A 25,004-nucleotide genomic window follows, 5' to 3' on the forward strand; every position below is an offset into this window, starting at 1 on the left:
ACTTTAAATATGTTATTAAGGCTTCTTCTCTATCAGACTCCGTGAAAAAATCTGTCACCCCATGACTCAAAAATTCCTCGTCTCTACGGACTCCCAAAGATCCACAAACCAAGATTATCTTTTCGATCTACTGCCAGCACCATTGTTTATCCAACATATTCTTTAGCAAAATATCTAGCTTCCTTATTACAATCCCTTACAGGAAAAACTGACAGTTTCATACTTAATTCCTTTCACTTCATTGAATAATTAAAAAGCATTATACAAGATATTCTAGTTAGTTTCAACGTAGAATATCTCTTTACTAAAGTTCCTATTCCTGAAACTCTCAACAGCATTTCAGATATATTAAAGTCCGAAAATCTGAAACCAAACCTTCCCACCTTAACTGAAAAATGCTTGTCTGAAACATATTTTTCTTATAACGGTCAAATTTTTGAACAAACGTCGGGAACACCTATGGGTTTTCCACTATCATCGGGAATATATTTATGGAAGCCTTTGAGAAGAAAGCTCTGGACACCTTTCATCTAAAACCAAAATTATGGAAACGCTACGTAAATGAAACTTTTGTTATTTGGCCTCATGGTCAAGAAACCCTAGTGGATTTTCTTAGACGTTTAAACTCTATGTTTTACCATTGAGTTGGAAACTAATAATAACCTTCCATTCTTAGATATTCTTATCAATAGAAAATCAGACCTAACATCAGCTGTTGCCGAACACAATCACGAAACCGGACATAAAATTTTATTCGACAAAACTAAAATTCTTGCACGTAAACAATTCTTCTACCAACGAAAAATCCGAATCTATAGAAATCTACAAACGACCTGACAATCTTAACCGCGGCTCAGGTCGCGAATATCGGAATCAGTCATCCGAGACGGTGTTTATGCCCCTCATTTAGCTCCGCCCCCCTCAAACAATATATAAGCAGGTACAGAGTAAAATGTGAACTAATTTTGAGTCATGCTCTGAAGAAGCCAACAGGATGATTGGCGAAACGTCAAGTTCGACTCAGCAAAAACCGACGCAGGAGGAATCCAGAAGTTTTGTAAAAAGTATTATCAAATGTTGTGTGTGTGTGTGTGTGTGTATTCTACCTTTGTCTATTAGGACTTGGTGTCGTACATTCGACAGAGATAGCACCAATTACCGGATAATTAGTCGTTTGCATTACAAAATAAAGTCGCATTTTTGAAAAACTTCTGCCGAAACTCGAAAGCCCGTCTTTAATTATTATGGAAAATGCAAGATATCATTCTAAACTTAGATAAAGTGTACTAAAGGAAAAAAATTATCAATTGGGTGCGCAGTAAGCAGATTAAGTATTCAGAAAATGGTCTAAAATGTGAGGCAAGGAAAGATGATACTGCAGCGGTATCTGTTTGGAGGGCAGCTCTTCATACAGTTACCAAAGAAAATTGGATCAGTTGTATAACACATACAGAAAATATAGTAAAAGAATACTGGGAAAAAGATCATTTTTTTGTAGTAACAGTTCCAATTTTGACTCTGGTGATGAAGATGTTTTATCGTAAATAAAAGTTAAATCTTGCTTATTTTTTATAAATTATATTTTATACGTTGAAGTATTTTTTTTTAGTTTTTCGATTTTTTTGGTATTGTTTTAATTTTTATTGCAACAGTTTGTTTAACAAATTAACATGAATTATATTTAAATAGTGACGGCTGTCTTGTATTGATCAGATCGACATTTAAAGCGGAACACCATCTATTAAAGTATAAGTGGAATCAAGATGAAATTCTATCTGACATTTTATTGCCGACCATGCCATCAAAAATCGTACAGACTATACATCTAGAATGAGCTGGCCGAAAGTTCAAAAGTAACAAGCAAATATTATGAAAAACTTACCATCTTGCCTCCAGGTTTGTGCATATAGATATAGGAAGTTTTTCATTCTTCCAATTTCTAGTGAATGTATGGGTGATTTCTGAAGTTATTTTGCTCGATATTGTAATAATGAATTTCTGTACAACTGCTTTATATTTTATACTCTGTGATGTTTACAAAATTTCGTTACTTTTATAACAGAAGTATTTTTTAACCATTGGTTTTAAAATACGCTTTTGTAGAAACTTACCCATTTGTGATTAGTGACACTGACCCCGTCCAACCTTTTAGAAAAAGCAATCAGTTTAATGTGTGCATGAGATACCTAAGTGTTTACATATATTTTCAATATTCTGTGACTACACCAAACGAAACCAAATATTATCTATAGACAAAAGAACTATTCTAACTAACTAAACTTTATTCTTCAATGGCGGCTTGTTGACATTCGATGACTGAAAGCTGGAAAGCGTTTTCTGTCTTTAGTCGTTTCCGTTCGCCTTACTTCAAGTTTTCTCGCCTTTCTCGATTCCTAATTATCCTAACGAGTCAAATCAGTAAAATTTCTCGAGATTTGTCTCTAGTTCGCATTTAAAGCGCAAACAAAAAAAACGAAATTTCGTTTTAAGTTGTTTATAAAAGTTTATCAAGCAAAATTCTAATATTTTATTGAATCACTACCGTTAAATATTCGCAAATCATTTCCGGCAACAGACATAGTGTAAAGTATTTCTTTCAGATGACCATACCAGAGTGAGGCTAAATATAGATGAAGATGATGAGATGTGCACGGACTATATCAACGCTTCGTATATCAAGGTAAAAGCTCTCAACAGGGTGTTGTTTCATTAACATGGCATAAATGTCAACTGGAGGTACAAATATGCTGGGTGTTATTGAAATGACAAAATACTCGTTACAACTAACGCTACAAAAGGTTCTGGATTAATTTTTAATATCATAAGCCCAAAAAATATATTTTTTAATATTGGCGTTAACAGGACATTTATATATGTTTTTAATGTTTGAAAAAACATTTTTTCTGTTGCCGGTGCAGCATCTAATTCGAAAAACGCGTTCATGATAGAGGGTTCCGTTTCGTCCGCAGTTTTTAATTTTGTTATTTAATAGCATTTCTTTCGTGCAATTTTTAGTTTTCATAAAAACACCGATGCAAACGCCAATGTTGTCTTTTTGGAACAAACATTGCTAACATAAATTCAAACAACAAATTTATAGACCATTAACTCGTCAATAGTTCGATCAATCCAAATAACAAAAGAAAGTGACTTACCAGTGCATTCAATTCTTCTTTCAGCACCGCAAAAAGTTCTTACTTTTAACGAAATCCGCTAGCCAGTGAGGAATTCACATTTCCAAAAAAGGATTCACAGTTTCATTATTTCGTTGTATGGAGTAACACACGCATTCAAAACATCCACAAACAAAACACGTCTATTTGCAATCAAAAAACGTTGACATCCATATAGTTTTTATCGACCGGTGTTGATCTATGTACTCGCGTAAGCTTTCTGCGATGCAGTCTAGATGTCGGTATTTTAGGGCTCGTTGTAACTTTTCTTATTAGACTTTTAGAAGATAGATGGCGCGGCAACTAACAAAAACCAATTCTCAGGAGATTGGAAAAGTTAATTCAATTTTTTTGTTTATTCTTTAACATATACTGGGAGTGTTTATGGTGCAGTGTTTTACAAGTGTACGTTATTACACAGAATTACGATATTTAAGAAAGATACATTAGAAAATTAAACTGCGGTAAAGTAACATTACATATGAAACAATATTTCAAAATCTTTTCTTAATAAAAAGAAAGGGTAGTGAAGAAGCAAGTGCCAGTGTTAAATTAATAAATATAAATTTTAGAAATTCCATGAATTTTCAAAACGGACATAAATACAATATTTGTTTTTTCTTATATTTAGTTATTTTTTTAATATAATAAGTTAAGAATTTCGGTAATTCTTAATTGTCTCTCGATAGAAAAAAATTACAATTAATGCCGAATAAAAAAGAAAGCAGAGACGATATTTTTTATGACCTTATGTAATGGCTTATATCTATAACTTTAAAACTTAAAATAGAGCATCTCACCAATAAAGTTCAACTACTCTTTGTTAAAATGTAAAATACCTTAGACTGAACTTACAAATAACGTAAAAGCAGTTATTGGAATTTCTTTTATATTATTCTTTAATCTTGTTATTATTTAGCCATCAACCATTGAAAAAGAACTCAATTTTCGTGAACTCTGATTTCGTGTAGAATTAGTAACCATTTATTACTTACTACATCTTATTTCTAATTAGATTAAATGTCAGGAAAATAACACCCGGCATGTGTTATTTAAATGTTGGTCTTAAGAAATAAAATTAATTATTTTCAACATTCGGATAAGGCATATTTCGGATAATGATTATCATTTGAGCTATGTCATGTTAATGAAACATTCTATGTGTGTCCAAAATAAGGTTTCCTACCCTTTTAATTAAGAAACTGGCAAAGAAAAATGAATGAAAAAAACGTTAAGCATTTCTTTTTTTTTTATTCCTGTAGGAGTTTTAGCTATAGTTCATGTATATCTGAGTCGACAAATCTCGAATTTTATATCAAAAATGTCGTTTGCAGACCCTAAAATAATTAACAGTGTGTCTTATAAGGGCCTCCTAATAATTTATTTGTTGTATGTCTTGAAAACAACAAAAACATCCACAAATTCCCAATAAGACAGCTTTCCAGAGAATTGCACATGATATGAGGGGGCATGGTGTTTTAAAGTATAAGAAGAGATATGAAAGATGATCTGATGTAAGCAGGATTATAAATTATTAATAATTAATAATTATTAAATACATTTTTTTCTTCGCAAATGTAAACGTGGCTTTTTAATGAAACGTTTCCGGGGTTCTTGTTGAATGGTTTTTAGTCGTTTTTCTTGAAAAGGTAATTTAATAGTTTTTCCCGAAGCATAAATTATTGCAGTTTTACAATTAGGCACCATTATTAAGTATTTTAATTCAATTTTAAAAAATCCTGTAAGTAACCTATTTCTCGGGGAATCCAATAATGCAATACCAATTGTAGTTTTTGACTTACTTAAGGTCGTAAGTAACCTTATTTCTGACACCCCGTACACGTTTAATTTGTATCGTTTTTAGGGTTTTTCGGGGGAGGCCGAGTATATCGCGACCCAAGGCCCCTTGCCATCGACGTGTCGAGATTTCTGGAAAATGGTGCTGCAGGAAAACATCTCGATGATCGTCATGGTGTCTAGGTTTATCGAAAACAACAAAGTAAGCGAGGCGAGAGCTTCTCACCACGCACTTACGACCATATTTTTAGGAAAAATGCTACAAATACTTTCCCAATAACCACGAGCACATGCAAATCGGAGACGACATAGAAGTGAGGTGCTGCACAGAGCTCCACTTTGGAATTTATTGTGTTCGAGGACTTCAGGTGAAAAAGGTCAGTCGTCGCATGACAGAAAAAAAATATTTAACTACAGGGGGCCATTTTGGACGCCGTTACATCTGCCGAAGTATTAGAAAACGTATTCTTCCTTCACTCTCTAATAATCATTCAATCAAAATTTCTTCTTAATTCTTCTAACTAGATCTTTAAATTATTATCAAAAAATTACATAGCACTAGAGAATATCCTAATCCTTCACCTCTGAAGTGCAGATCCCATAGACAAAGTTGCCAGATTTTGATTTCATTTCAGGCTATCCTTTATTTTCCTTGTGCGTTGTTCTTCATAATTCTTCTGAATAGATTTTTTTCTGTTATGAAACATTAATTTTTTAAAGAAGCTTCCACATGGTACTCTAATACTATTTACAAATCTTCTGTTGCTTATAGATATCTATTAACCGCTGTTGACCTTTCTTATATTCAAAACATTACTGACCACATATCAAAAGTTGTTAAGTAATATAAAGTTCAAAACCATATTTATCCATTGTCCAAAAATCCAAATCCAAAAACCGTCACATATGCATGGAATGCTGTAAACTCTTCTCTCTAATAATTACCACATTAGAGATATTATTAAGATATTTATCACAAAATACAGTTCAACGTAACCTTCCAAAGACAATGAGTCCGAAAGCAACCTTCCTTAAATTCAAAACATCACTGACCACATATCAAAAGTTCTTAAGAAATATAATGTCAAAGTCAGTTACCACTTGTTTAAAAATCTCTCGAGACCTTCCGTTTGAGATACAAGGAGCTTACAGTATTCCATGTAAATGCGGCAAAGAATATATTGGAGAGACAGGAATAAAAATATCAACTAAGCTCAAAGAACAAGAACGCATCTTAAGACTAACAAATAAACTTTGATTTATGACCGACGCAGGAAGAATCCAGAAGATTTGTGGCTACTAGTGAGAAAAATTATTGTTTTACCTTTCGACTTTAGTAATGTTTGGGAGATGTTTAGTTTACTATAGATTGGAGGGTATATACATGGTGTCCCGCCGATTTCTTATTAAAATTATAATTAGCGAAAATTTTAAAATTTGGGATTGTGGGCAATCCGGCTAAAATATTTTCAAGATGGCAACTTTCTTATTTCCGGATTCGCCAGAAAAGTCTAGACATATTTCATAATACCTAAATTTAACATTTTCTGTAAAAAATTACGTTTGCTGACCGAACAATATTTGTAAATTATAAATATATATATATATGGAATATCGAATCTCGTGATCTCATCTCTCGACATCGTACCCCACAGACAACGTTGCAAGTTTTGGTTTCATTTTTTCGACAGTTGAAAGGCAGTCTCGTCAAAAACAAATGCTAATGTAGAATGTTCAGTTGCACTGGTCCACTAGTACAGTGATGCCAGATTTATTGGTTTATTCCAAAACATTCCCAAGGTGAAACGCATTTATCAATTGTTCTTTCTTCGTGCAAGTATATATATTAAGAAAACTTATTAAAATTATCCTCTCCACACACTATTAAGGAACATCCTGCACATTTTGTTTGCAATTAGTTTTTTTTTTTGATGTTCTGGGATAGTTCAAGCGGAATACGGTGTTGCCAAGCTAGCGAATTTAACTTTTCCTGAGAGTTTATGATTCGCCATCAAATCTATCGACGGCTTCTGGTTTGTTATGTTAACGCAAATGTAATTGGTTAAGTAACATTCCTTTATAGGACTTGAAGCAATTATCTGTGACGCATATGCAGTTCTTGGAGTGGCCCGACTTCGGGGTGCCGTCAGACACTGAAAACATGCTGCTGTTTTGCCATCAGTTTCAAGAAAGGTGGAAATACACGGGCGGAATGGCTATAGTTCATTGCAGGTAGGGCTGTGGTTTAAATATTTATTTGAAAAAGTATTACCGCTAAAATTACAAAATACATAAATAATACTGTTAGGTTTAAAATGGCACGAGATAGCATCACATTCGGGTACTGTTCAGCACTTTTTAGGACAATTATGAAGAAAGAAAATATTTTGCTTATTCAGTCTTATGGTATTTTAATTACTAATTAATTAATAACTATTTACTTGCTAAACTAGTGCTAAAAGTGTTCCTCCAAGTAACCTTTGCTACACACATATCTATTGAAACAGATTCATAAATTATTTTGGAAACGTCCAATATTCTAGAAGGTCACTTAATGGTTACAATGATTTTGTCATATAGAGGATCACCGAAAATTTGTCTTTTTATATTTATATACCTTTTTTGTGATACAACATATATTAAAGTATTGAATCGAATTTGAGTTTTTAAACCAAAGTGTTATTTCAATTATTTAGTGACTATTAAATAAGATTTCCTCTTTAATAAGAATGTAAGATACCATAAAACTTTAACGATATGTACAAGTGACATGCTTTCTGATCGAAGCACTTAGAAAAACACTTTTTTTGTGGAGTGAGAAACACTTTTAGAACGTCCCTAATTAGTTAAAAGAATTTCGTGATAAATTGCAGTTTTGCGATAACAATTTCGGTAGATAAATCAGTGAATGAGTTACATGAAAATCAAAAGATTGGTGCGGAAACACATTTTTTATTTGCATATTGCGTGCAAATATTTATTTTAGTACTTATTCGATCAATGAATAGTATTAAAACGGATATTTTGAAACTCTCAATATCCCCAATCGAAAATAGTCGCGAAAAAAAGGTTTTCCGGTATTTTTAATTTTTTTTTTTTTTTTTGGGAAAACGGATACTCTCTGAAAAGTTCAAATTTCAAAATTTCATTACGATCGATAAAAATAGAAGAACAATTATTTGATATTAAGATTTGAAATAGACTGTGCAATAGACAAGATAATATAGGTTTTTGTAAGAAAAATGAAAAGAGTTTAGGAAAACTTTTTAGCAGATCATTATGTGGGTCAAAAAAAAAGGTAATATATTTTTTTTATATCTTTAGTTACAATAGGCAAATATAGGTACCCAGTTACTATTACATTTTCTATACGTAAACCGGACCGTTCTTGAAAAATTTTGAGAATTATACAGAGTGGTGTAGTTGGGGTACACATTTAATTAAATAATTTCTTACAGTTCAATGAAACATCCCGTATTTAATGACCTTTTTTGACGCAGAATTTAATTGCCCTTTAAAACCATATCAAGGTTCCCTACACCTATCTCCTTTGTTTTATAAGCAAAATGCGTTTTTATATTTTTTTCCAAAAACCATCAGGGTTGGGCATATGTTCCATAACATAACATATCTCTCATATGTACCTTTTTTAAATCACCCTGTATTTTTCAAAATAAGTTTAAAATATATCATTTGTGGTTTAAAAATCTATTTTTGTTTTGTTGTAAGCACTTAATTTTGCAATTTCTATTTACTCCAGGTAAATTAAAAAAAATAAAATTCAACTTTGAAAATTTTTTTAGTTTAAATTTTTTTGAAATTTTAATTTAAAAAAGGATAACATTCTGAACAAAGGAATGTTTCCGCATCATACTTTTAAACTTCAGAACGCCGCCATTTTGTTTTTATTTCTCAACATTTCGATTATATAAATGTTATGGTAACAGAAGAAGTCGTTGACTACTTAACAAATTTGAAATACTCACAGCGCTGGAGTGGGCAGAACTGGTACTCTGATAGCTATGGACATCCTACTTCGCACCATTAAAGCTGGAAAAAACATTAACGTCTTTAATACAGTATTAGAATTAAGAAAGCAGAGAATAAATATGGTTCAAACTGAGGTGAGTATGAATCGTTTTATTATAAGAGCAATTAAGGAATGCCATTTTCACTCTTATTGTAGAAACAATACATGTACATTTACAGCCTTATTAAAAGCATAATAGAGCATCCCGCATGTGACGGTAAGTACTTGTTAATTGAGAAACCAGAAGCTTAAATTGATAACTTTCCTTTTAGAAGAATACATAGAGGAACACTTTTATGAAAACGTTGACGTGAACAACAGCCTTCAAAACACTTTGCTGAAAGAAAATATAGTAGAGACACCACTTTAAAAATATTGTTCAGCGCAACAATGTATATGCCTTCATTCATAAAAGTTAGCTACAAAAAGGTACCAGAAATTGTTTTCCCTTTAAGTAAATTTTTTTCTAACCATGTGTGTAAATATGTAATATAATTCTGCAGTGTACTATTTTTTTTCCTCACTGTGAAGTGCCAAGTATTTCGTTAGGTATTTATTATAAAGTATATCATTCCGGACAATCAATTAAAATAGTGATAAGTCCATCTAAAGCTAGTTTATAAATAAAAGTATTACTATATTATAGTTGACTTTTGTTTTCATGCAGGGTTATAAATTAACAATAAAACCTATTACATACATTTCAAACAGTGTGTGATCTGATTTATCAGGTTCGCTAAATATTCTTATTATTTAATATACCTACCCACATATCTACTGCATCCCTGCATTATGTGGAGGATGTTGATAAAATAGCGGGCCTTCTGATTTACAATGAATATCTGCATTAGATGATATTGGGGGATGGATTGCATATGGATGTATTCTATGGCTAAACATCATTGGAACACTATGAAAATGCGATGAATGAGTGCTTTCTGAATGAGAATGGAATGTCGGTTTTTGGCTATGACTGATTATCGGTTGATAATATGTCTGATTCTGAAGTTTATTATTTGCAATGCTGTTGTGACCTTCACTACTTTGACACACTAAGTTTGTTTCACCAGCCGTGCCAGTGTCGTTGGCGACTACAGGCTTATTATCTGAAGCATTATCCTTGGCTTTGTCGGATTTTGTCTCAAAAGAGCAATTGCTTTTGACAGTTTTATCCATTAAAACGGATTTATTTCCATTTTTTTCATAATAAAAGCCCATGTCAAACAACAACCTCCTTAAAGTCATAAGCGAAAAATTTGGTAAACTGAGAGTATCATTAACCTTTTTTAGAATAGTATTTAAGCTGGGAAAACCATTATTGTTTTTTAATTCGTAAACAATGTTTTTAATTCCACCTCTAACATTATTGTCATACTTGATAAATCTGCTGTTTATGTTTATATTTTTACGTATTTTGGTTTTAGAAGGTTCTCTAAACCCCTCCGGGCTGGCTTCTTCCTTTCGAAACTGGAAAACGCTTTTTTCGCTACACCCAGTGGCTTTAGCGGTTTTTCTAACAATTTCAGTAACGCATTGACCGGGATATTCGCCACGAAAATATTTAAATACGTTCAAAATAATCGTTTTTTCTTTACGGGTGTAAGACATTCCTTGTTTCATCTTTTTAATGTCACGCAGAGCCATGTTTGAGTACTTAAATCAACATGTAATTATTTTAATAACCTTAAAATTAAAAACTTTAAAAACAAGACAAACAACAACAGATCCGTCAGTCTGTCCAACTATAACCATCAATTTTTTTTTAACAACTGCCACAAATTTCGTGCATCGTAAAAAACACTGGTTCAATTCAATTCAATGTTGCATTTCACAAAAAACTATTGGGCAAAAAACACTGGTATATTTTGAAATTTACAACTTCTTTTCGTTGGACCTTCTCTCTGTCAAATCACACAGCGAGACAATACAAAACAAGAAGAAAAGAAGAACCTGACATTTGCGATATCACCAGAGTGGTTTTGCTACAAAATGAAATTAACATGGAAATACCCGCTTGGTAGTTACGATGCAATGTTTGTCTATCAGTTAAAAAGAAGAGCATTTTTTATATGCTAAAAACATGTCGAAATGTCAGGGTGTCAGTGCGTAAACTACATACAATTTGAGTGCGCACCAAAAAGAGGAAGAATATATACTTAACCCTAATGACAAAGAGGTAATTCGTTTGAAAAATTTGTAAAAAGTAGAAAGCAAATATAGAAATTAAGAATAAAAATAAGTAGTGTCCAGCTTCGTAATATCGTATTCCAATCTATTAGAAATGGCTTGAAAACTTTTTCAAATATGGAAACTTTCGAGAATGGATTCGGCCCATATGGGTCCTTTCAGACTATATTGGGAATAAAAAGCGAAAACACCTTCCAAACGAGAAGTGGCGAGCTAGATCAAATAAAGAAAAATGTTACCATATGTCGACTGTGCCTTTTGGAAATTAATGATAATAATTTAACTCTTTTGGAAGGAGTTATTAAAGATATGTTGGAGATTATCCTTCCCGAATTGGTAGTACACTAACTTACCTTAGTTGTACAAGGTGTAACTAAAGTTTTTTTTCTATAATTTCAGAAACTCTCAATATGTGATTCACCAACAATATGCAATAGTTGTTTAGAAACATTAAAGCAATCATATAATTTTAAATCTTCGTGTCTCGAAGTCGAAGATAAGGTTCAGGACTTTATAGACCCGAAGACTCCAATATTAATAGATCTTAAAGCAGTAATTTTGAAACGAAATCATTTGAGCTACCTTAAAGACAATCAAAGTATTTGTCGAACCTGCTTGAATATTGTGGACACAAGTTCAGTTACAAAAATGTACAGCTTCGAAGGAGATCCACTGAAAAATATGGTTGACAAATGTTTGCCTGAAATGGTATGTTTTCACGTATTTTTATAATGACTAACTAAAGTTCATGGGGTGTTTTGTAGGGAATAGAATTGACCAAAGCTCCTGTAATTTGCCCGATATGCTTAGAGTTGTTGGAAGAACAATTTCATTTTGTGATGCAGTGTTTAGATTCTGAGGAAAAAATTAATTATTACTGTGAAAAGAAAAACTGTTACAAGCAAATTAACCTACATAGTGTGTATCTGTTTTCTATGTGTATCGAGGATGATAGTAATATGGAAAAACTAAATGTAAGCGATGGTTTTAGTAATGATTTTAATGACTTGCAAAGCAATAATAGCGAAAGTAGAAAGAATAGTGATGAAATTCGGGTTTTGGCCGCCAGTGATAAAAATAGTGTTTCGGATATTAGCATTAAAGTGGACTCTGAAGAAAGAAATTTAACGGAATTGCAAGAGACAGAGACAAGTGACAACATGGTGGATGTGGTAATTGCCAATGATGACTTGTTACAGTTAAAATTTTCTGTGAATGTGTCAAATCAGCCTAAGGATGAGAATGAAAAGGAAACCAGTCCTCAAAAAATTCTGGATGAAGAAGAGGAATCTGTGAGTGAAGAAGATCCCGAAGATTTGTGAGTATATATGTTTTGCCATCTTAAATTTTTCGTAACAGGTACTTAACTTGACTTAAACACAATTTTAGTCAATAAAAATTTCTTGACAAATACCTACAAATATATTGTTTCAAAATTTGTTTTTTTCTGCAGTTCATATTATCCAACAGGACCCAAGAAAGCGATGATAAAAAGATGTAGATACTGCAAATTTAAAACCAAGTTTAAATTAAAGTTAAAAACTCATATATTGTCCAAGCACACGGCAAAGAATGTTCGCCATTTGAATAAATCTCATAAGCTTGAAAACAAAGAAAGTTTGCCAAAGAACTCAAATACACAAACTGCAAACTCTGAATTAAATATAAAGCCATTCCAATGCCCCAAATGTTCTATGGCATTTAGATACAGTACCAACATGGAAAAACACATGACCATCCACGATGAGGCAAATCAAAGAAAACCCATAATGAATAAACCTGTTAATCAGTGCAATTATGTTCAAAAGCACACCTATAGATACGACAGGCACATGTTGACAATGTACAGGTGTAAATTGTGCCCATATCAGTCGAGATTACGGAGCAACCTGGACAAGCACTCGAAAACTCATAAAACCACTACCGATATCAAAATGCACAAGTGTAAAGTTTGCAAGTTTGAGACGATTCAGAAAGAAACTTTGGTAAGTCATATGAAGACCCACGATACCCCCGAAAGTAAGATGAGAAAGTGTTTCTTGTGCTCCTACCAAACAAAAAGGATTGATTACTTGAAAAAGCACGTAAAGCAGGTCCATAAAGCTGGATCCGGTTAAAAATGACTGCTTTTATTTATTTGATTTTTTTTTGAAAATATGTTGTGTAAATGTATTAGTTCTTAGTTTAAATTAGGGTTTCACAGTTAATGTATATACATACGTTAAGTTTAAGGTTACTGTACTCGGTTTTAATATTTTGTCCACTCTACACATCACCAACACAAAGATGTAGTTTCTCTTTGTGTGGCCATTAGCATGGTTAAACAAATAAAGTGTAAAATTAATATAATTTATTGCCTTTAATGTTGCTGGTTTGACTAAGACTTTCATGTCTTTTGTCGATAACCAGTGACCTTACCCATTCTTTGCATAAAATAAGCTTACCATATACAAGGCCTTATTTATGTTGATGACATACGAACTCTTGAAACCATCAAAAAATATTTAGATCACTATGCGCAAGTCATTTTAAACTTTTAAAAACGTCCAATTTGGCCAATAATAGTTCGGGCGCTGCAGTTTTCGCTTTGGCAGTTTCATTTCAAGTGTTCAGTTCCCCATAGATCTTCAACGAAAATGAATCATTGTTTAAAAAAAAAACGCAGAGGACATGCGTGCGTGAAATATGAGTGAGAATTCATTTGTGTATGTGCAGAAAAGACATTGTCTATTCTGTGGCCGAGGTTTATCAATTCTACCGTATTTACGGCAGCATTTGGAAGCCCATTAAAAGAACTAACGGACCAATAATTTAGACCAGTTTCGACACCTCTCTAAGCGGCAGTACGTAATAACCACATTGCCCCGACCTCTGGTTTAATGGTCATGCAATTCGTTATAAGTGGTAAATAGATGCGCATGTTTCTTTATAAATAATAGATTTTCTAAGATAAACAACGAGGGCAATGTAAGAATTTCCAAGTCTCGAAAGGCATTTTTACAGGCCTCCCGATAGCCAAGTCCAATAACAATTCGAATTGAATTTCGCTATAATCTGAACAAACGGTGCCTGCATATTAATATCTCATATAGGAGGTGTGAATGAAAAAGTGCAAAATATGCGGTCAAGCATTTGAAGCAAATACAAATTTTTAGTCAGTTTCTGAGCAACAAAACCTATATGGGGTACCCACTGAAGTTTTGGGTCAATATAGATGCCAAGGAATCTAGTATTTATTTAGTTAAATTTAACTGTACTTAAATTTCGCATGGAAAACACCACTCTCTTTGTTTTATGATTATTTAAAACTAATTTATTTGCACTAAACCAGTGTTCAACCTTTTCCCGTGCGATCCTAAAACCCTTAAAACGTGTCTTCTAATGAATCTCCAGAAACAGACACAATGGTGTCATCAACAAAAAGTGTGTAAATAGATGTAGGATCCACAAGGGGAAGGTCAGAGCCGGACAAAATTTTATAAAACGTCAAGATATTGGAGTGGGTTCTTCTAATTTCCAGACTATCTATCCCAAAAGGCTCACATACCAGAACATAATTAATGTGAAAGTTATTGTAGATATTTATAACCGCTCTATATGCTAGGGACCTCAGAAATGCCCCCTGAACAGTCTCCAATCTATCAATGTGACATTTGTAATGTGGAGACTGATGCATACTCCAGTGTAGATCTTACTAAGAAGCAATAAAGGGTTTTAAAACAGTCGGATGAGAGCAATATACTATTACGGGTAATAAAACCCAGACCTCTCATGCCCTTGTTAACAATATCCTTCAGGTGATCCAAAAAGGTAAGTTTACTGTCAGAAGATGACTCCAAGGTCCCTAACTTTAGTGACACACTCTGTCGTTGTATTTTTAATAATATATTTTGAAAGGTGTTAAGCGAGAAAAAGTAATACTAAAACACTTTCCAACATTTAGATCCAGACCATCTTCTATTTCTCTAACATTATTAAGGTCGCTCTGAAGAAGCTGAGCGTCTATAAATGATTCAATTGTTTTGTAAAATTTAAAATCATCTGGAGGGCAAGATGTTCAGAATAAAGAATCACATCACTCAGATCTCTTATAAACAAATTAAAGAAAACTGGACCTATGTGTGAACTCTGAGGCACACTCGAGTGCACCACAATTTCCTTAGAAATATAATTATTGATTCGCACTTGCTGTGTACGCCGTGTTAAAAAGCTGTGACAAAATTCAACCAGAGTACCACTCTGTCAAACGCCCTCGAAAAGTCCGTGTAGACACTGTCCACTTGTTTAGACTTCTCAAAAGCACCCAACAGATACGTCAGCAGGTTAGTCACAGTGGACTTACCCCGATAAAACCCGTGCTGGTTGTCACACATATTTTTTTTACAATACCAGGAAAAATGCTGACAAAATAGTTTACCAAAAAGTTTGGGAATGACAGATTGTATGCATATACCTCTATAGTTACTAATATTGCTTCTGTCACCAATTTTGTGAATTGGCGTTAAATAACTTAATTTCCAGTAATCAGGAAAAACACCGGACGGCAAGGAAGCATTAAAAATGTGATGGAGGGGCCCACTCAAGGTACATTGTTTTATTAAAATGGATGGAATACTGTCCGGGCTATACGAGTACTTAGTCCGAAGGGTATCTATCCCCGCAAATATTTCACTCAGAGTAAAGTTAATGACATTTAAGTCCAAACCATAGTCAAATTTATAGTCAGGAACATCCCCTTCATGTTTTTTGTATGTAGATGAAGTGTTTCGCAAATAAGTTAACAATTTCTTGGCTATTGCCAGCAATCTCACTCTCCCAATGCATGCAATTGGGATATGCACCCGCCGATCTACGCATCGTATTTATATGTCTTCAAAATTGACTAGGATCCTGTATGTCTTCAGTGTTTACTCTATATAAATATGAGTTATAACAGTTTTCGCGCAAAACTTTATACTGGTATTACTATAGCTTTTTTTAATGTCTGGAAAAGTGTTACGTTTCGACTATTTATGATTTCCCTAACTTCATTAAAACTAAGTGCAGCAAACGTAAAATCAGATGATAGTTCAATTTTATCCAAATATGAAATAGGATCTATTCACTCGCCAATCAGATTCTCGGAAGTATATTGCTTAGACCGTCAAGTCAGCCTTCTGGTATCTGATTCTTTATACTCATCATCATTAGCAATGCCGATTTTGTGATTATGATTTTTGAGGTGACAGTGTTGGGACCACGTACCCACCAGAAGTTTCACACTTAGGGTGCGAGAGCACGTTTTCTCTGCTGCTCTGCTGCGTTCAATTGATTTTATTGACGATTGAGATATTGAACCTATTATTCTCTCGTTTTCTCGATTTGCTTGTAACCTTGGAGGAGCACTGAATTGTAACTAATGCCTTCAAAATGCTTCCAGCATTGATCTTTATTGTATAATGCACCTCTATTTGGAAAAGAAAGACTGATAAAGAGCCGTACACAATCATAGAGTTCATGATCATTGTACTGGTATCCATTGTGTATAGTAACCAAACTTGGAGAAATATTTTGTTTAGAGAGGTTGGGCTTCCCTAAGCATGTCATGATGCAGTTATTCTTTCAGCAAAATATCTCTTTTGCAATGAGTAATTTTTCACTTGGGAATGACATACTTTTCACCAGATTATGGTAGTAAGTTCTGTTTAGTTACCTACTTAGTAGGCGTTTTGGTAAACATCCTCTCAAGTCTAAACTTCTTCCTCTAGGCTTTTCAACTACTGCAATTTGGTGAAATTTTTTCCGTTTTTAGTATATAAATTGTCATTGTTGTTGAGGTTTGATACCCAAAATCTACCTTCTTTTTTTCTAAAATGTTGAGATTTCCAAAAACCACTAACATCACTCAGCATCTTCGTCAGCCGAAAATGACTCTATTAATTATTAATTGTAGCTGCGACTGCCGTCAATTTAATTATAAAAAGGGGCATCACAATTGTTGCACTGACATTCGAACTCTGAGAAAATATCCGCACTTGTGTTCACTTAAAAACCCCAGACGCCCAACTAGAAGAAACCACATAAATCATTCATCAAAATTCTGTTGCGATGACAATATAGTAATTTTGGCAAGGGACGAGTGGGATGAGGAGTGTTGTCTCACACGGTTACTATACGGTACGGGAAAATAATTTTCGTGAGATTATAACGTAACAATATTAAAACTTTCATTATTACATTATAAAAGGCCACATTAAACCACTTTGGCACACAACTGATACCTTTGAACGTTCGAATTTACAATAAATAATACGAAGCAGAAATACACAAAACAAGAAAAAAAAGTACACCTGCCTATTAAACACGTTTTCGACACACAGTATTCAAAACGATATGTTATCCTCAAATTTCACAGTATTGCTTCATCCTTTGTAATGGCAATGTCCAAAGAAACCTGTGATTTTCAAAAAGTCACTTTTCTCACAAAAAAATAAGCAAAAGCAAACGAACATGAAAACGAGGTTAAAAAACTCTCCCCTCCAACTACTTTTATAATCTACGGTATTGGCGTAGGCGCTTGTTCGTACTAACGTTGCCACATTGAAAAGACATTTCTTTCAAACCATAGTTAAAAAAAATATCATTTTAGTGGTACTGTGTGCGCAACAATTTGATGACGTCTAATGAATAAAATTTCTTACTTATGCTTTTGAATACATAACAAAAATTATTTGTTAAGCACGAGCACCTAGCAAATTCTGCTAAACAATACACGACCTTTCAGTGCGCTTGGAATTTAAAAGGAAACACAAGCAATTGGCTTGTTGTAACAAAACCATTCAACCTTGTTGAACTTTTTGATTCGTTGGCAACGTCGAAATGAATTCTATGCGAATATTTTTAACCTAAAATAACTAACTTTAGGTTACATTATAAATAAGTGAATAAAATTAAGTTGCAAAGATGAGCAGATTAAAAGATATTTGCAGATTTTGCTTGAGGGAAAATGATTATTATAGCACCCGTAAAATAAAATTATCCCATATAATGAAATCACTAAATAAGTATTTTTTTTCCCCAAACATGGTATGTTTCAACAAAAAATGTAATTTTAATCTTAGAACTTCAATAATTAATACTGATCGTTTTTACAGAAAGCAAAATTACTCAGGGATCAAATTTTATGTGACACATGCATTGCAAATTTGAAAACCAGCAAATGTCTTGCCATACTAGCCAACAGAGCAAATGGCTTAATTTTTTTCGAGTTAAAAAAAAGGAAAGGACCAACCATAAATTTAAAACTACTAAAGAGGTATGAGAGTCTACAGGGAAACTTTCTAGTATGTAGACTGTGTTTGGAGCCAACCACTTCAGTTGCTTTATATTTATATGATAGCCCGAAAAATATTCTTCCTGTGGAATACATCGTTAGTATGTTAAGAGGATGCAAAATATATATTGTAAGTGTAGATATCTTAATTTTTCCTTTCCGAATTTTTTTATATTTTAGGCTTGTGACAAAGTCGTAAACCCTGTTCTATGTCATAAATGTTGGGAAAATCTTCAAATAACATATAATTTTCGAAGACAATTGCTGGAAGTAAACGAAAAAGTCAGTTTGTATTGCAAAAGTTTTTCGAGGAAAACCATAACACAGGAAGATTTACAGACCATGTGTGTTCTTTTTAGCAAATATGATAATGGATCAGATTTGAAGCAAATGTTGAAATTAGAAGCTATAAAAACATCCAAGGTAAAAATGATTAGGGGAAGCGTACCTGTGCTAGACAAGGAAATAATTTCAATTGGAAGCAGTTCTAAACATCCAAATTACTGTGCCAGAACATTTGACACACCACCTATTTTAGAAGAGATAGTACCAATTGAGAATATGCGAAAATATAAGTCTGCAAAAAGAAGCAAAACGAAAGTTATTAGAGACGAACTACCCATCCTAGAACAAATTATAGATCCGGTTAGTTTGAGTGGTGCGAAACAAAAAAAGAATACGAAAACTTTTAGAGAGAAGCCTCCTGTTTTAGAAGAGACTGGTTCAAATCCAATTTCTGATATTAAAAAGCCTAGGCAAAAGCAGGTTTCACTGGAAGCTTGCCCTAATGGGCAACAAACTGTTGAACAGCTACTTGCATCTTTCAGCAATTATCGACTTAGTAGTCATGGACAAGAAGAAACTGAACATATACAAATTAAAGCAGAAATTCTTAGTGATCGCGATCTGGAAATTCGAGAATATTCCACTGAAAACTTTGGTAAGCTTGCATATTTTTTATTAAGGTTGATATATCCCGAATTTTTTAGACGAATGCCCTAATTTGGAGTCCTTTGTCAAAAACGAACCAGAAGAACTCGATCTATATGATATTCAAATGATAGAAGAGATTGATGACGGTCCTCCAGAGCTCGAACTCCAAATTGCAACTAATGAGATCAACACAAGCAATGCTTGCAATGATGTGCAAGGAATCCCATCAATAGATGCAGAATTAAGTTTGTTAAAGAATTGCTCGTTGGATATGAACAAACAACTGATCGTAAACATGTCAAATTGTGATGCAGAAATTAAAAGTAAACTAAAGAGAAAGCTAAAGACGGGAAAAGCGAAGTTAGTAAACGGTTATTGATGATTTAGTAATTTTTTTTATAAAATGTGTTTTATATAAATGAATACATTATTTTTAGAATAGGAAAGAAATACAGGTGTCTCTACTGTGACTTTCAAACTAAAATGCAGCTAGGTATACACCTTCATGAGGCAAGACACCTCAATAATACAATTACAATGCACTACTGCGACAAATGCAGTTATAAATGCAGCAGCTACTTAGAGATCAAGAAGCATGTTAAAAGGAGTCATCCTACAGTTAACTCTGGTAAGCAATGTGTCGATACTTAAAAAGGAATCACTTTTTGAAAAATTTGATTTAATATTTACCGGAGACCAGATAACTCATTGATAAAATGCTTAGAAATTTTTGGCCATCATAAGTAGGAAATGATAAATGACAAACTAATTATCTGTCCCTTTCTTTTATTCACAGAATGTCGTAAATGAGTAATACCGTCACAAATTTTGAAATTACAATGGAGGAGTGTATTACGATGTCGACAGTATGACTTTCTAAGTAATAAGAATGCTAAAATGGTCATCCCCAATTATTTTACGTTTTAAAGCTTAAACTCAGCTTAATTCATAAATAATTTATTATCTGGCGTAAATAATTGTTACCACAGGTGATTAGATTATAATCTATTCAACATTTACCAAATTAGAATTTGGGATGCTTCGACCTCATATAACTATTATAACTCCCACACGGCTATTAAACGGTAAATGATATTTTCTTAGAGATGGAAATGATCCGCGGACCATGTTTCCACATTTCACCTACCAATCTGCACTTCGCGCCATTTAACTCCTTTTTGCATGAAGATTTAATGGGATCTGGACATATTTTGCGAAAATATTGCCGTAAAAATGCCGCATCCAAACTTATTGGCGATCAGTCAGCGGCCATGTTGATTGTTAATGCCGCAAGGTCATTGGTTAAAAGCAAAACTTTGAATCTCGCGCATGCCATGTTGAATGGACGCTCTCATTTTTTTTCATATTACATATATTTTTATTTTTTGTTGACGACTTTATGGCGTGTTACCATTAATAAGAGTGCCTGTCAATGTCTAGAAGATTTTTTCTCAAATAATACGCACTTCAGATTTTATTATCCGAATGTCTCGACAGTCCATTTCGATATCGCTTATTATAGTCATCAACTTATTATGTTGAAGGGTGATCCTTACTCATCAATGATTGATTTTTTATATTTATCAATTATTATTTAGTTTAATCCAATAATAGGCTTCGTTTTTGCGGAAAAATATGCGACAAAACTTCAATGTAACAAAGATGACCGAAAGGTGGCATAATGCCAAAGCCCGTGATTGTATAATACGTCTTTTTCGATTGCGGCCTCTGGCGGTTATTTTAAAAAGCTCAATTGCACGACTAGACGAATATCAGACCCATTTTGCCAAAATTGCCATTGTCTAAATTTTAGCTGGCCTTAGAAGTGAGAGATTGAAATGTGTTTTCTGTTTTAAGGTTCGTGTGCAAGGTGTCGAAGAAGATTGATTACCAGCGTAAGATGTGCTAAGTGTAAAAACCGTTTTCATGTTGGTTGCATTACGGTAAAGTCACTTTGCAATCACGTGGCAGAATCGGGAAGTTCGAAACCATGAAAGACATTGGGAAAAAAATGGGAAGTCGAAAACCCAAAGACTTTACAGGAATCAATTTGGTATTCGAGGAAATTAAAGGTCACATATAAAAATTAGAAATTGTTTTATTTCATAGGGACATTTAAATCTCTTATTTACTACATTCAGTAATACATATAATATTTTTCCAATCAAGCACCAATATCTCTCGAAAAGGCAAGGGGTCTCTCAACATCATTGCTTCGCAATGAATCTTTAATCACATTCTCTTAATACCGCTCGAAGTATTTAGACTGTTAAAAAGGCACTTAACTATCTACATTAACGTAAAATCGTTACAAAGCAGTTGCGACTACGAAAAATTAACATATTTTAAAATGTTACGGAAGACTACAACGGAACTTGAACCAATCATTAGTTTATGTGGAAGGCAAGGTTATTTGTTTTCTCTCGAGAGACAAATTTAATTATCAAAGGTTCGTCATCGGTTTCTTGAACGGACAATTTAACTGGCCCAAGCCACAATGGTGACGCATACAAACAATACAATATAAAAATTAATATAATTACATTCACATTGTAGCTAATTTCAGGCAAAAGTATAAGAAAAAATAAAATAAGTAAAATTTCAATAAATATTTCTATTTTTTTTTAGTAGGGATTGCTTGATCAACGGTAAACAGTTTGATTTTAATTTATACATAATATTTAAAATATCAGTAAACAAAAATTCTTAACAGTGGTTAACCAAGCGCCAGAACCCAAAACTGGTTTAAAATTGTAGGCAAATCCTTCTACTGGTACGTCTCCATCAAATGTTAAAAATTAAAAGAAAGTGGTGATCACGTGATCCTACAGATACGTATAATATTTACATACACGTTTGCGTCGGAACTTATATAATATCTCATAAGTACAAATTTGTAATAGGCCCATTGCATGAATTTTACGTTTCAGGCAAAACATCCCCAAAGTCGACTTCGTAATTGACATGACGTTACGATGCAAATGTCAACCGGTGTGAATCGTTAAGCTAACCTATCTCTTTTCTCTATGGATTCTATGGTATTGTTGACATTGCGTGTTCCAAGTTTTTTTTTATTATTTCTAGCAGTTTCAGTAACAATTTCGATTATGAGTGAAAGAGGTTTTTTTAAGGACCGGTTGGTAGATCTTTTTTGATGGAATTGTGTAAATGAAGGCAGCAATTACGGGGAACAGGTTGCTTTGTTCTTATTACCGCTTTATGTAACTTATAGGTAATACGTTTTAAACTGGTTACGGCCCCACGTCCAACGCGTTTGATGCAAGTAGCCTACTACTAATATGAATTAATTATTGGCATAGGATTTCCGCGCAAGAATAGGTAGGTACCCGATATTTAACATATTTGATTAAAATTTTCCACATAAGCAATCTATGTACAAAAACAAACACCCGCTCAGTATTCCAATGACAAAAATAACGTGTTTTTAGCGGTTTATCACAAAAAAATTGTTGACTCGTTTTGACCACCTACTTGTTCGCCTGTCGCACCCGTTGCTCCCATTCCGCTTTCCTTTGACTAAAGTTGTTCGCCGTTTTAGCTTCGACTTCCTCGTCGTCTTCGTTGCCGAATACGTCACTCGTTTTCTTCGAGTCTTCCTTTCTACCGTTGACCCAATGGTCCGTTCTTCGTTTGTCGTTCAACGACGCCTGCTTCTTGATGACGTACTCGGCGGTCGTCACCTTGGGCGGGTTCAAACTCACAGCCCTCTGAGCCAGAAATATATTATTACTTAAACTCTTCCTCAGTTGAACCTCTGCCTCTTCATTTTTAACCGCCAGGGGCTGCTTCGACGCGTCCTCTATAATTTTCTCGTCGCCGGAGGGCAGATCGACGCTACCGTTATTTTCTTTGTCTGAATCCCTCTGCTTCTGGTCGACGATCGCCTCCTGCAGCTGGTCGATTTCGGTATCTTTCAGCTTCAACGATCTCCTCGCGAAAACCTTCATCAGTTCGGGCTCGTCTTCGTTCTTCTGTCGTTGGAGGGATTTTCGCCTCAACACCACGCCGTCGTTCGCACCCTTCTTCTTATGTAACCCGTCCGGCGAAGTTTTCTCCGTGATCCCGCTCGAGTTGCTCTTTAACGAATCCAAACTCGCGGATCGACTTTTGTCGAGGGGTTTTTCTGTGACCGGCGAATCCGCCATAATCGACACAGACGACGACTTTCTCGAATAAGCTCTCGCGTCGATCTTTTTGACCGTCTCCTCCTCTTTGCTGACGCTCCTGCCCAACGACCACGGCGGTTTCTTGATGTCCGGGTCGTCCGCTTGGAAATTAAACAACGTCTTAGGCCTGGATTGTTCTTCCGGCGCTTTCGGCGACTTCATCGAGAAGATTATGTTGCTCGAAGGCCACACTTCTACTTTGTTCAGTTGCTTGCTCAAAAACTCAGGCACCACAGCGTGAGTCAGGTGGATCTTCGTCACGGTCTGCACGATTTTCGTCGCGTTTTCGGTTTCCACGACGTCATCGTCGGCACTCTTGACGTTCACTATGGCCGTGTGACTCGGGCCGGAAATGGTGACAGCGTTTTTCATTTCTACGTCCTGCTCGAAAACTTTACTTCTAGCCTCGGCCACCTTAACGTCAGTCTCGATGGTCTCTTGTCGAATCTCGACCACGTCTATCGCGTGCTCCTCCTCTTCGACGTTTATCGGTGGTTCCGACGCGAAATCGTCGTCCAAGTGTTTCACGCTGTCCAGCGACGCGGCTTTCGTCACCAACTTTGTTGCGTCGCTCTCCGCGCCATCTTCCGACGATTTGAAGCTGCGCGATTTGGCCAGGGGTTTTCCCGGCTTCGAAGACAACTCGGTCAGCGACTTGAAGCCGTCGTCCCGGTTTAAATCAATCACCCTTTGCTGCAACGGCGACAACTTCGCTATCTTTATCTTCTTCCTGATGTCTTCGGTCGTTGTTCTTGGCATCATCTCGCGTTTGGTTTCCGTGTGGCTCGACCTGGCGGTCGATAACGAAGTAAATTCGGATTTGGATATCACAGAGGAAAATCGGGGACTTTTGGGGGACTGGGGCGGAGTATTGAGGGTGGCGTGGGACAGTTGCCTCTGCCTGAAGATGTTCTCCAGTTCCGCCTGGATGGGCGACGTGCCGAACGATCGGTCCGGCGACAGTGGCGGGTCCTTCGGGGTTTCCGGTATGTCGATGGGTTGGATCCTTTGTCGGGCAGCGGCGCCCATCCGCGGGGCCGGTACCGGTTTCGTCTCGTCTCGTTTCGTGTGACTGTACGAGGTCGTCACCGAACAGGACGACGCCTCCTTGTAGGTTTTTGAAATAACCGACGGTACTGGTATAATTTGAACAGTCTGCAAACAGAGCAAAACAATTTCTCAAAGAAACTTCCGCGGGCTGCGGAATCTATAGGTATGGTCTGTTCATAGATATAAGAAAGTGACCAATTGCTTTTGAATGGGATAATCCAAGGGTGGTCATTAACATACAATGCAACAAGATTATTACCTAAAGTTTCGGAATTTAAATTCAGGGAAAATTGTGGTCCGTAATAGAAAATAATTTTATAACTACCTGTGTTTAA

At 34.8% G+C, this 25,004-nt stretch overlaps 5 protein-coding genes across 15 annotated transcripts in view; 3 read left to right on the forward strand and 2 right to left on the reverse strand.

The window, feature by feature from the left end:
- Positions 1–9,610, forward strand: part of LOC132704450 (tyrosine-protein phosphatase 10D-like) — a 46,384-nt gene extending 36,774 nt beyond the window's left edge. For both annotated transcript variants that reach the window (XM_060674455.1, XM_060674454.1), the window contains exons 13-19: positions 2,601–2,680; positions 5,038–5,172; positions 5,222–5,347; positions 7,054–7,202; positions 8,959–9,094; positions 9,157–9,217; positions 9,273–9,610. In XM_060674455.1, coding sequence (XP_060530438.1) covers positions 2,601–2,680; positions 5,038–5,172; positions 5,222–5,347; positions 7,054–7,202; positions 8,959–9,094; positions 9,157–9,217; positions 9,273–9,370 — 785 coding nt within the window. In that variant the 3' untranslated portion in view covers positions 9,371–9,610. The remainder of the gene's footprint in view (positions 1–2,600; positions 2,681–5,037; positions 5,173–5,221; positions 5,348–7,053; positions 7,203–8,958; positions 9,095–9,156; positions 9,218–9,272) is intronic.
- On the reverse strand, positions 7,215–10,939 carry LOC132704451 (uncharacterized). Its single transcript, XM_060674456.1, has 2 exons — positions 9,767–10,939; positions 7,215–9,020 (listed from the first exon to the last, which is right to left on the reverse strand). Exon 1 carries the CDS (start codon positions 10,642–10,644, stop codon positions 9,775–9,777), a length of 870 nt encoding a protein of 289 aa, XP_060530439.1. The 5' UTR covers positions 10,645–10,939; the 3' UTR covers positions 7,215–9,020; positions 9,767–9,774.
- A 187-nt stretch (positions 10,940–11,126) lies between these two features.
- On the forward strand, positions 11,127–13,514 carry LOC132704789 (zinc finger Y-chromosomal protein 1-like). The gene is made up of 4 exons (XM_060675035.1): positions 11,127–11,523; positions 11,587–11,895; positions 11,952–12,505; positions 12,641–13,514. The coding sequence occupies exons 1-4, from the start codon at positions 11,305–11,307 to the stop codon at positions 13,302–13,304; spliced, it is 1,746 nt and encodes a 581-aa protein (XP_060531018.1). The 5' UTR covers positions 11,127–11,304; the 3' UTR covers positions 13,305–13,514.
- Positions 13,515–17,943: 4,429 nt separating this feature from the next.
- On the forward strand, positions 17,944–21,503 carry LOC132704806 (uncharacterized). 2 transcript variants are annotated; one of them, XM_060675065.1, is made up of 7 exons: positions 17,944–18,252; positions 18,321–18,629; positions 18,680–18,781; positions 18,859–19,439; positions 19,489–19,792; positions 19,870–20,060; positions 21,290–21,503. In XM_060675065.1, the coding sequence occupies exons 4-7, from the start codon at positions 18,890–18,892 to the stop codon at positions 21,424–21,426; spliced, it is 1,182 nt and encodes a 393-aa protein (XP_060531048.1). In that variant the 5' UTR covers positions 17,944–18,252; positions 18,321–18,629; positions 18,680–18,781; positions 18,859–18,889; the 3' UTR covers positions 21,427–21,503. The 2 variants fall into 2 exon arrangements, with proteins under 2 accessions (XP_060531048.1, XP_060531047.1); XM_060675064.1 differs by having other exon boundaries at positions 18,680–19,439.
- Positions 21,504–21,545: 42 nt separating this feature from the next.
- Positions 21,546–25,004, reverse strand: part of LOC132704331 (uncharacterized) — a 116,032-nt gene continuing 112,573 nt past the window's right edge. For all 9 annotated transcript variants that reach the window (XM_060674261.1, XM_060674265.1, XM_060674260.1 and 6 more), the window contains one exon: positions 21,546–24,774. In XM_060674261.1, the coding sequence (XP_060530244.1) occupies positions 22,921–24,774 (1,854 nt within the window). In that variant the 3' untranslated portion in view covers positions 21,546–22,920. The remainder of the gene's footprint in view (positions 24,775–25,004) is intronic.

Source organism: Cylas formicarius, unplaced genomic scaffold, assembly GCF_029955315.1.
Source record: "Cylas formicarius isolate icCylForm1 unplaced genomic scaffold, icCylForm1.1 PGA_scaffold_7__23_contigs__length_41026272, whole genome shotgun sequence".
NCBI lineage: Eukaryota > Metazoa > Arthropoda > Insecta > Coleoptera > Brentidae > Cylas > Cylas formicarius.

Bases quoted from the DNA above. Each gene is read 5' to 3' on its own strand.
- LOC132704451 (XM_060674456.1), bottom strand. From the start codon at position 10,644: ATGGCTCTGCGTGACATTAAAAAGATGAAACAAGGAATGTCTTACACC.
- LOC132704789 (XM_060675035.1), top strand. From the start codon at position 11,305: ATGGAAACTTTCGAGAATGGATTCGGCCCATATGGGTCCTTTCAGACT. The intron at 11,524-11,586 runs GTAGTACACTAA...CTATAATTTCAG, and splicing joins AGATTATCCTTCCCGAATTG to AAACTCTCAATATGTGATTC. The intron at 11,896-11,951 runs GTATGTTTTCAC...GGTGTTTTGTAG, and splicing joins ACAAATGTTTGCCTGAAATG to GGAATAGAATTGACCAAAGC.
- LOC132704806 (XM_060675064.1), top strand. From the start codon at position 18,130: ATGAGCAGATTAAAAGATATTTGCAGATTTTGCTTGAGGGAAAATGAT. The intron at 18,253-18,320 runs GTATGTTTCAAC...TCGTTTTTACAG, and splicing joins ATTTTTTTTCCCCAAACATG to AAAGCAAAATTACTCAGGGA. The intron at 18,630-18,679 runs GTAAGTGTAGAT...TTTATATTTTAG, and splicing joins GAGGATGCAAAATATATATT to GCTTGTGACAAAGTCGTAAA.